The following is an 11,313-nucleotide window of genomic DNA, read 5'->3' as shown; positions in this document are numbered from 1 at the left end:
CCATATACACACACTAACATCCACACATACAGAAATTATCCCCGATTTTTTATGCATTTCTCGACGATTCAACGATTGGTCCCGAGTCCAAAAATGTAAAAATCCGGGAGGGGGTCATTTTTTGCCGGATGGCCATACTTTCCTTGTGTTTTAACAATCGGAAAAGATTTATAAATCTGTTTTGGTCAGTATTTTATTCAATAAATCGTATGGACGACGAAATTAAACACGGAAAGGAAGAAGGATGGGCGTTCAGACGTTTCTGAAATTCTTTCAGAAAATTTGGAAATATTCGAAAATAAAGTGGAAGGAGGAAAGAGAGCGCGGCCTCCCATCCGCCAATTCTGTAAATCCGCAGGCCGCGGATAAGGCCGGATTCCGGGGAAGGCCCGGGAGAAAAGAGTAAAGGCAAGGAGAAAATCGGACGAGGAAATTGAAGCGATTTATGGCCAAGAAGCGTAATGTTGTCTAAATCGGGAAGAGAAGGGAGAGAGAAAGGGCGGGAGTGGGAGGCGGTACACTAAAAAGTACACTGCGTATTGAGAAAAGAATTAGTAATTCACTTACCGTGTGGCCAAAGAAAGGAGACATATGGTTCTGGACTCTACACTTTTCTACCCACGCAATCCAGCGCCGCTTAGGAAACGCGGAGAATGCGCCTTTGAAACGCCTCCAAAAATTCCTCGTGTTTTTTCCGAGTGCAGGAACGTGCCTTTCCCCGTGGTCAGTTTAGCCCTAACGCCTGTTAATTACGGGCGGTGGTGGAAGCGCTTCTCTTTTTTACCGCGGCCGCCGCAACAGCTCTCTCTTACTCTTTCATTGGGCTCGACCAGGTGCTCCGCTCCCGTCTCACCGGCCCGGCGACTCCCCCTTCCGCTCTTCCCGAAACTCGTATTTCCGCGGCGCGGGGAAAGTAAAGCCCATTTACTTGTGTGTGGAGTCCGTGGACGGAACGGCAAAATGACGACGAAAAGAAAATTTTCGACTTTGGCCGCGGCGGAAAGCGGAACGGTAAAAATTAGACCGACGGGAAGACCGCGGTAAAGATCATTCGGGACAATGGCATTCGAACTTAGAGGCTTAGAAGCTTTATTTACACACTAATACGCTAATATATTTCGTTTGTACGCTACATTATCGTCCGATTTAAATAGCAAGCAGTTCCTTTTCTGAAATGAATAAAAGAAAAAAGGCGATTATTTTAATAGAGCTGGCGAAAATACATGGAAAGATAAAATCTTCGATAAAACGAAGAATTAAAATCCCACAGGTATTCGTGAGCCTGAATAAGCTCGATCAATCTCGATTCTGTAAAAGTATTACCTCTGACTATCCGCCATGATGATGAACTATTTTCAATGTTGTCACTGCATGACGTGGCATAAAGGCGTTTGTTCATTGGATGCGCGTTTGCAATCGTCGCGAGTAGAACAAACTTTTTGTTTCTAGTTGCGATTGCAGTCGCGCCAGTTTTCGAGGGGGGATTACTAGTTAACGGGAACAGCCGTCGTGGTTGCAGTCGCCTGCGCGGCTGGAAATCGCATAGTGTGACCAGGGCTTTATAGTACTTTCTGTCGACGACTAATATTATTACGATATACAAAACTGTATTTCTAGATTTTCTACAGTGTGCAGAGCTAGAAATCTGTAAACGTAACATTTTGTAACAAAAATAAATCTGCCCGGGAGTTTTTTTAAACTGCTAAATTGAAAACGTGGTAACTCCCGAATAATATCTTAGTCCCGAGGTTTAAAAAGGCGTGAAGAAATTTTATGACATCATTTTTTCCTTTTTAGTGGCAGCAATTGTGGTATATACCTCAGCGAAAGGTTAAGCTTAGGATTAATGGAGGATATAGTATATACCTCAGTGGAGGATTCCGGGACTCTCGGCCGCTTAGGGTCCCAAAATACAAAAGACCCCGAAGGATCCCCCCGAGTTCTTTAAAATGTCTTTGAAAAAATGGATTGCGAAAACGCAGAAGATATAGATAATCCAGGAAAACGTTTCGATATAGACAAATGATACAGCTTTATGGCCAACAAAATTAACAGATGCTATTATTGATTATAATCTTAAAAACAAACCAAAAAGTATTAGGAATATAGAGAATTTCAAATCAGTGTATAAAGACAGAGATGAAGTGTATTACAAAGGACTTTCTTATGATCAGTTTTACGGAAAGAAATCAAATCAAATAAAATTATGAAAAAGAGAGATTTGCTTCTTTCTGAAAATATTAGCCAAAGTGTTTACTGCTACTTTTGCAAACTCTTTTCAATATCAAAATCTAAAATAATAATTGATTTGCCAAATTGGAGATTAATTACAGTTATTTTATCGAACCACGAAGTTTCAAAAAAACACATATCAGCCACGTGTACTACTTATAATAGATTAAAAACACATTTAATCGAGTTTTTTACAAAACAAATTATACAAAAAAGTAATATTTATAGATATTTGCAATCCCGGAACGTAAAAAAATCTTTGAAAGTGTAATGTTACATTCTCATAATTTTATCTTAGAGAAATCCAATTTGATTATGGTAGAACTCAAATTTTTTAAGTTGTCTCAGAAAACTAGAGACAATATTTATATACTAATAACTCACTAACAACAATAATAATGTTCAGACGACATAACGCCAGAGGGGAGTTCGAGGATAAACGATGAGTCTATTTCTTCATTCCATGTTTTTCTTCATTCTCTGCCGGTGGATGAAGAAAACATAGATCGTTCACCATAACATAGAAATGTGCTGCTGAAGTTTTTCGAGTAGCAGAATTTGAAGAAAAAAAAAACAGTCAGTGTACTTTTAATCAAATGCAGAATCCACGTGTTAAAGCTTATTTTATTAGCTTTTTAAATTTATATTACCCATATTCAATGAATTTAATGCTTTCTTCCAATCTAAAAAGTCTTTAATATCTCATCTTTACATAGAAAGTGTTCTTTTTATTAAATTATTAGCCTCTAACTTTATCGAAACAAAAGTATTATCGACTTATGAAGATAATATTGAAACTTTTAATCTATATAATTCACATAATCTATTGCTATCGAAAAAATTAATGTTGGGGTATCCACAAGAGCACTGATTAATGATTTAAATAATACTGACAATAAATTATTTATTTTAAAATGTCTAAAGTTTTACCAAAAAGCAATGAGTGAAGCGTTTAAAAGATTTCCAATTGAAAACCATTTTTAATAAAAATTTAGATTTTTTTTGGAAATAAAAGCAATATTTTTAATGTCAATAAAATACTGTATATGTATTATAATTATATTATTGTTCATGTTGTTAACAATTTAATTATTTATTGCTCATTGTTTTTAACACAACTATTCTGTGTATAACTTTTATCGTATTGTATCAATACAGCCTTTCTAGATTTCCTAGCCGCAAAAAGAAGTAAAACCGTTAGAAAAAGTCGTCTTCCGGTGGCCGCTGGGTAAGTCTCCCGCCGCGGGCGGTGGGGCGGAAACAGAGAGGAAAAAACCGACCGAGGACGTTTACTCCCACCCGTTTCCGGTCAGATAACTATATAGGAGGCGTGCGCGCGCCAAGTCGGATCGAGCGCGGAGCAGGCCGATAGAACTGGTGACGGCTGTCCGACAAGGAGGAAAGATTCAGAACCGGAAAAAGATGTGGAAAGCCGACGGGCCTCAGGTAGTTCACTTTCGTGGCGGGAAGAACTCCGTAATGGGGGCGACGACCGTTTATCTCTTCTCGCCCGGCGGCCGAGAGGTGGGCGGAAAAGGGCGATTTATATCCCTCCGGCGCGCATTCGGATGCCGATGGAAACGTAGGAAGAAGCCGGAAGACGTGGCTGGCGGGTATTGGAAATACGGAAACGCGCCTTTCCCTTTTACTGTTAACCCGGTTAGGCGCCCTCCCGATCTGCGGGCGCCGAATGACCTTTTCTACCGTCCGGTCTTTACCCCAGACCGGAAGAACGTCGGGCGGCTTTTTCCCTTCCGCTTTTATCTAAAATCTCCTTCCACATCTGCGGGGTGGGGAACTTCGTTATCTTTCGGTCGTATTTTTTGCTGCAGTACCGCCTAACGCCGGACGTTTTCCCTTCTCTCGACTTTTGCCTCTTATTTTCTCTTCTTTTCTACGTCAATTTCCTTCCTTCCGCCCGTTTTCGGGTGGACGGTCGCTCCGGGATCCTTCCTGGGCTCCGGTGGTTAACCGCGGAGAGTCCCGAGTTCCCGTTACCTCCGCTTCCGTCCCGCTTGGGTGGGTGACCTCTGACCCGGTCGGAGACCCGGTTTATCCGGTGGGAGAGGGGCCCGGGCCTTTCCCCAACCGCCGTATGCAATGGCGCTTCTTTCCTCCCGCCTCCCGGGGAAATGCCAGCTTCTTCTTTCTTTAGGCCGTACGTTTGAATTTCGGCCTTCTCGCTTTTCTACAGCCGTTTAGCGAGTATTTTCGGGATTCGACGGCGATGGGCACCGGTTATTTTTTTCGTCTGCCGAAACGTCCGGGAAATTTGGATTTTTTCCCCGCACTCTATTTTTAAAAGCCGGGATTGTCCATCATCGGTAGGAGAAAGAGAAAAGGCCGAGAATCTTCCCCGGCCAACGGTTTCACCCGGAAAAAGTGACGGATAAAAGGCCTCCTCCAAAGACCATACAAACTCCAAAGACTATACAAGACCATAAAAACGTATTCCTGTACGATAACGTGAGGATTAATACGCAAAAAAGTGCGGTTACGCCTTTTGCTTTCGTTGGCCGTCTTCCCTTCCCTACTTTCCACCCCCACTCCGTTCCCGTTATTTACGTTAGGTCGTTCGACCTCCGGCAATCAACTACCGTGTTAAACTGGCTTTTGTAAATCGTATCGATAAAATAATTAAAACTCTGGCATTTTTGTCCGTTTCCGTCGGAAGTATCGTCAACGTTTTCGTGTTTTTTTTTTTATTTTCGTGGTAAAAAGTTTTTGTGACGAAATAAAAACAGGCTATTAATCGAAAATTTGTTATAGCGGGTGGCATTTGTTGGGTCGAGTACCCGGTGATTTTTCCCCAGAATTTGCGTTCGAATATCGAACTTGTTCGAGTTGGGAACGGTTGGAGTACCGAAATGCCGCCGTATTTCGTTGGTCAGTTTTAAGAATGATCGATTACCTACGGTTAAAAATAACTTTAATAACGCTTACCCGAAAATGTTTAAAATTTTCGGGAAAGCAATTATAAACACGACGATTAATCTATAAGAACGAAAAAGGTGATAGTGTTAAAGACTAAAGTCCGAAAGCCGGGACGACCGCACCCGGTGGACGGGTAGGTAGGTGGAGGAAGAAAAGAAATTGCGCTATGGGCTTTCGTTAAACCCGACGAAAGGCACCAAACAAATTGAAAATTTCAATACTGTATTCTAAAGTACTGTACGTGGACAAATTTCAGACGACTCGCAGGCTTACTCGAATAAGAAATATAGAATAATGGAGTTTACACTTAAAAATTGTGAAATTTCCCCAACCGTGTTGTACCCGATTTTTCCACCTTGCAGCGAAATCGTGTCGTCCGAGGGAAAGCCGTATTTATTTTTTAATAGATTATGAGACTTACGTATACTTGAAATGCTAGGAAACCTACAATTAGCTTAGGTTTTCTTGGTCTTTTTGGCCTACGGAATATTTTAATGGCTTACTTTACATTTTTTAACGGCTTTATTTATCGTCGTCGGATTTTTTTCTATCCGTTCCACCCAAAAACCTACTACCTACTACCTTCGTCTGGCGTTCACGCCGTTCTTTCGTTCTGGCGTATTTCCAAGGCCCTTTCCTTTATCGTATTTCTCGAAATTTAAATAATTTCAATCACTTTTATATTTCTTAGTTTTTAAGATAACGTAAAATGTAAAAAAACGTGTGATATAACTTTCAATTTTATGTAATTTGGTGTCTTTGTTTTTTATATAAATTTGTATCGGCCGCTTTTATTTCTTCTTCTAACTCTGCCACAGTGCGTAGTCCACTCGGACGTCTTAAACCTGTCTCAGGATCGGCCACGCGCCGGGCCCTAAGTTCGTAGCCAAAGATATTCGCTGGGAACTTAGGACCCGGTATGTTTTTGGGTGGAACGGGTAAAAAAGCCGACGACAATAAATAAAGCCGTTAAAACATTTAAAGTGATTAGGAAAGAAATTAAAACGAACGGACGGAAAAGAACTAATTTACGGATAATGGCTTTTGTTTTGCAGACGGCCACCAACGGGACGGTTCGCCGCATTCCTTTGGATGGTCACAACGTCGACCTGGACGACATCTTCGACCTGGCGGTGGAAAAGGGCCTGGCGGTGGTGGACGAGTCCACCAGGCGGCGCATTGGAGAAAACAGGAAGCTGCTGGAAGAGATCGTGGACCGCGAGCCGGTGTACGGTGTCACCACCGGATACGGCGAAATGGTGTACATAACCGTAGACAAGTCGAAAGAAACCGAGCTGCAGACCAACGTAGTCAGAAGTCACGCCTTCTGCGTGGGAGACCGCCTATCCAGAGAAGAATCCAGAGCCATTCTAGCCGCCAGAATCAACGCCCTGTGCAGAGGTTATTCGGGAGTGCGAGAGGAATTGGTGGAGGCCATGGTGGCCTTCCTCAATCGGGGCATCGTGCCGCTGATCCCGGAAGCGGGATCGGTGGGAGCCAGCGGAGACCTGGGACCTCTGTCTCATGTGGCCCTAGCGCTGATAGGCGAAGGATACGTCTTGGACGACAACGACGAGAGAGTGCCCACGGCGGAGATGCTGGCCCGACGGAACTTGCGCCCGTTGGAGTTGAAATACAAGGAAGGACTTGCCCTGATCAATGGCACCTCGGCAATGACCGGAATGGCCGCTCTGATATTGCGCCGGGCCGACGATCAGATAAAACAGGCAGAAATCGTGGCGGCGCTGGTTTTAGAAAACCAGATGGCTTCCGACGGGGCCTTTCGACCCGAGGGCCACGTCTTGGGACGGCCTCACCCGGGACAGATCGACAGCGCGGGCAACGCGCTAAAGCTACTGGAAGGAAGTAAATTAATTCGCACTCACCGGGAATTGAAAACGGAACTGGGCCAAGTGAGGAACAGAAGCGCCGGCCAGAGCGAGGTGTATCTGCAAAAAGCCTATACGCTGAGATGCATTCCTCAGGTGACGGGGGCCGTCAAAGAGGCGGTAGAATACGCGCGGAAGGTGGTGACCAGGGAGATAAATTCGTCCAACGACAACCCCCTTTTCTTCCCGGGAAAAGAAGTGTTTCACGGAGGCAATTTCCACGGTCAACCCGTGGCCATGGCCATGGACTTCGCCTGCCTGGCGCTGACGCAGCTGGGAGTGGTCTCGGAGAGAAGGACCAACAGACTGTTGAATCGCCACCTGAACAACGGATTGCCGCAGTTTCTGGTCAAGTCGGATCCGGGTCTAAACTGCGGACTGAGCGGACTGCAGTACGCGGCCGGCGGAAAGCGGAACGGTAAAAATTAGACCGACGGGAAGACCGCGGTAAAGATCATTCGGGACAATGGCATTCGAACTTAGAGGCTTAGAAGCTTTNTACTCGAATAAGAAATATAGAATAATGGAGTTTACACTTAAAAATTGTGAAATTTCCCCAACCGTGTTGTACCCGATTTTTCCACCTTGCAGCGAAATCGTGTCGTCCGAGGGAAAGCCGTATTTATTTTTTAATAGATTATGAGACTTACGTATACTTGAAATGCTAGGAAACCTACAATTAGCTTAGGTTTTCTTGGTCTTTTTGGCCTACGGAATATTTTAATGGCTTACTTTACATTTTTTAACGGCTTTATTTATCGTCGTCGGATTTTTTTCTATCCGTTCCACCCAAAAACCTACTACCTACTACCTTCGTCTGGCGTTCACGCCGTTCTTTCGTTCTGGCGTATTTCCAAGGCCCTTTCCTTTATCGTATTTCTCGAAATTTAAATAATTTCAATCACTTTTATATTTCTTAGTTTTTAAGATAACGTAAAATGTAAAAAAACGTGTGATATAACTTTCAATTTTATGTAATTTGGTGTCTTTGTTTTTTATATAAATTTGTATCGGCCGCTTTTATTTCTTCTTCTAACTCTGCCACAGTGCGTAGTCCACTCGGACGTCTTAAACCTGTCTCAGGATCGGCCACGCGCCGGGCCCTAAGTTCGTAGCCAAAGATATTCGCTGGGAACTTAGGACCCGGTATGTTTTTGGGTGGAACGGGTAAAAAAGCCGACGACAATAAATAAAGCCGTTAAAACATTTAAAGTGATTAGGAAAGAAATTAAAACGAACGGACGGAAAAGAACTAATTTACGGATAATGGCTTTTGTTTTGCAGACGGCCACCAACGGGACGGTTCGCCGCATTCCTTTGGATGGTCACAACGTCGACCTGGACGACATCTTCGACCTGGCGGTGGAAAAGGGCCTGGCGGTGGTGGACGAGTCCACCAGGCGGCGCATTGGAGAAAACAGGAAGCTGCTGGAAGAGATCGTGGACCGCGAGCCGGTGTACGGTGTCACCACCGGATACGGCGAAATGGTGTACATAACCGTAGACAAGTCGAAAGAAACCGAGCTGCAGACCAACGTAGTCAGAAGTCACGCCTTCTGCGTGGGAGACCGCCTATCCAGAGAAGAATCCAGAGCCATTCTAGCCGCCAGAATCAACGCCCTGTGCAGAGGTTATTCGGGAGTGCGAGAGGAATTGGTGGAGGCCATGGTGGCCTTCCTCAATCGGGGCATCGTGCCGCTGATCCCGGAAGCGGGATCGGTGGGAGCCAGCGGAGACCTGGGACCTCTGTCTCATGTGGCCCTAGCGCTGATAGGCGAAGGATACGTCTTGGACGACAACGACGAGAGAGTGCCCACGGCGGAGATGCTGGCCCGACGGAACTTGCGCCCGTTGGAGTTGAAATACAAGGAAGGACTTGCCCTGATCAATGGCACCTCGGCCATGACCGGAATGGCCGCTCTGATATTGCGCCGGGCCGACGATCAGATAAAACAGGCAGAAATCGTGGCGGCGCTGGTTTTAGAAAACCAGATGGCTTCCGACGGGGCCTTTCGACCCGAGGGCCACGTCTTGGGACGGCCTCACCCGGGACAGATCGACAGCGCGGGCAACGCGCTAAAGCTACTGGAAGGAAGTAAATTAATTCGCACTCACCGGGAATTGAAAACGGAACTGGGCCAAGTGAGGAACAGAAGCGCCGGCCAGAGCGAGGTGTATCTGCAAAAAGCCTATACGCTGAGATGCATTCCTCAGGTGACGGGGGCCGTCAAAGAGGCGGTAGAATACGCGCGGAAGGTGGTGACCAGGGAGATAAATTCGTCCAACGACAACCCCCTTTTCTTCCCGGGAAAAGAAGTGTTTCACGGAGGCAATTTCCACGGTCAACCCGTGGCCATGGCCATGGACTTCGCCTGCCTGGCGCTGACGCAGCTGGGAGTGGTCTCGGAGAGAAGGACCAACAGACTGTTGAATCGCCACCTGAACAACGGATTGCCGCAGTTTCTGGTCAAGTCGGATCCGGGTCTAAACTGCGGACTGAGCGGACTGCAGTACGCGGCCTGCGACCTGGTGGCCGAGAACAGGACCCTTTGCACACCGGCCAGCGTCCAGAGCATCTCCTGCAACGGAGACAACCAGGACGTGGTCAGCATGGGCTTGACGGCAGCCAGAAAGTGCAAACGCGTCCTCAAAAACAACTATTACATCTTGGCCATCGAACTTCTGGCTGCGGTCCAGGCCGTCGACCTGGCCGGCCAGTACAACCGATTGAGTCCGGTGGGAAAAATAACTTACCAAACGGTGCGTTCGCGAGTGCCGACGGTAGACAAAGACAGGTGCATGAGCGACGACGTGTACCGGATCGCCGGGCTGCTGCAAGAAGCCGAGCTCCTGCAACGAGTGACAGAGGCGGGAGTGGACATTAAATAATATTGGGCAGAGAGCCACAGGGCCGACTGCACCGCGTCGTCACCTGGCGGAAGGCGCGGATGTCGTAAATAACTGTTCTGTCTAAAAGTGGACATTTCGACAGTAAATGTTCGTCTTTCGTGCACATTATCATTCACGATAGTTTAAATAGCATTATTTTCGTATCGGATTTTATTAAAATTTTTTGTAATTCGCCACTTTTGTAATAACAATATAGTAAGTAAGCAAAATAAAGTTACTACTCTATAAAAATTTTAGAATTTCAGTTCAAAAATAAAGAAATCTTCTCCTTACGCATTAGGGGTGAATTCGAAATTTCACACTTTCATGTGAATCTATGCAATACCGTCAATATATGGCCCACCAGTCGTCAAGAGGTTTTCTTTTCCCAGAACATTGGGAGTTCGGTGGTGGGTTCGCGCCTGCTTAAAACGTGGAGTTTTCCGGGTTTTCTCCACGTTTATAACGCCTGAATAGAAGTCAGTTACCCTTAAAAAAGACCTCCCGGAAGGCATTCCCCTAGGCACATCGCCCAACTGTAACTTAACTAACAAAAGTTGTCAAGTATAACTGAATGATTCCAAAAAAACAAAAGAATAGCCTAAATTATCAAAAATATTTTTAATCGAGAAAGCCCAATTTTTCTTATTTGAGTTTCCTTTCTTCAGTAAAGAATCATAAATACAGTAACAAAGATCGTGACGAGAAAGATCACTAATCTTAGACCAAAACAACAAAATATTTTTTAAAATGTTCATTTCCAGCGGGGGTCTCCATAATTCCAATCTTACAACAGAATTAAGCAGTGAACGTTCGAGCTTAAATAATATTTGAAAATATCTTAATTGCATTTTCTCAATTTTCTTTATAAGATCTAAACCCCAAACTGGAACCAAGTATGTCAATTTAGACTTTAACATAGTGTCAAGAAGTTTAAACATGGCTTTAATAGAGTTCATCCTCATTTTTGTCTGTAGTGGCAAAAGACAACCTGTCTTCTTTAGTATATCTTTCTCTATTTTATCCAAAATATAATAAAAACTTCAATCCTAAATATTTAAAACGAGGAATAAAATTAATTTCTACATTCTTAATAAAAAATGTTATCAGTTCTATGAGGTCTTTTTTCATTACGAAACACCAATCCCTTTGTATTCTAAAAATTAATAGAAAGATCATTTTTCAACATATAATCAGATATAAACAAAATAAACAACAAAAGGTTCTGCCTAGGGTAAACTTCTAGTACATATTATACAAGTAGAATTAACAGTATCTCCTTTTATTTGATAACTAGTAATAGAAAACAAATTCCTAAGCAAAATAATGAAGGATCTGGAGAATCCCACATTATAAAGTTTATTTCTAC

General features: G+C 44.1%; 2 protein-coding genes across 2 annotated transcripts; both read left to right on the top strand.

Moving 5' to 3' along the window:
* Nucleotides 1-3,471: 3,471 nt before the first annotated feature.
* On the top strand, nt 3,472-7,484 carry LOC111629259 (MIO-dependent tyrosine 2,3-aminomutase-like). Its single transcript, XM_023373142.1, has 2 exons — nt 3,472-3,678; nt 6,222-7,484. Exons 1-2 carry the CDS (start codon nt 3,655-3,657, stop codon nt 7,482-7,484), a joined length of 1,287 nt encoding a protein of 428 aa, XP_023228910.1. The 5' UTR covers nt 3,472-3,654.
* A 107-nt stretch (nt 7,485-7,591) lies between these two features.
* Nucleotides 7,592-10,196, top strand: LOC111629276 (MIO-dependent tyrosine 2,3-aminomutase-like). Its single transcript, XM_023373159.1, has one exon. It carries the CDS (start codon nt 8,322-8,324, stop codon nt 9,942-9,944), a length of 1,623 nt encoding a protein of 540 aa, XP_023228927.1. The 5' UTR covers nt 7,592-8,321; the 3' UTR covers nt 9,945-10,196.
* Nucleotides 10,197-11,313: the final 1,117 nt, after the last annotated feature.

The sequence above is a fragment of the Centruroides sculpturatus genome, unplaced genomic scaffold (assembly GCF_000671375.1).
Source record: "Centruroides sculpturatus isolate CEXI.00-Female unplaced genomic scaffold, Cexi_2.0 scaffold514, whole genome shotgun sequence".
NCBI classification, from domain to species: domain Eukaryota; kingdom Metazoa; phylum Arthropoda; class Arachnida; order Scorpiones; family Buthidae; genus Centruroides; species Centruroides sculpturatus.
The sequence above is the reverse complement of the archived record's forward strand: the minus strand, read 5'-3'. Positions and strand labels throughout refer to the sequence as shown.

Bases quoted from the DNA above. Each gene is read 5' to 3' on its own strand.
- LOC111629259 (XM_023373142.1), top strand. From the start codon at position 3,655: ATGTGGAAAGCCGACGGGCCTCAG. The intron at 3,679-6,221 runs GTAGTTCACTTT...TTTGTTTTGCAG, and splicing joins GGAAAGCCGACGGGCCTCAG to ACGGCCACCAACGGGACGGT.
- LOC111629276 (XM_023373159.1), top strand. From the start codon at position 8,322: ATGGCTTTTGTTTTGCAGACGGCCACCAACGGGACGGTTCGCCGCATT.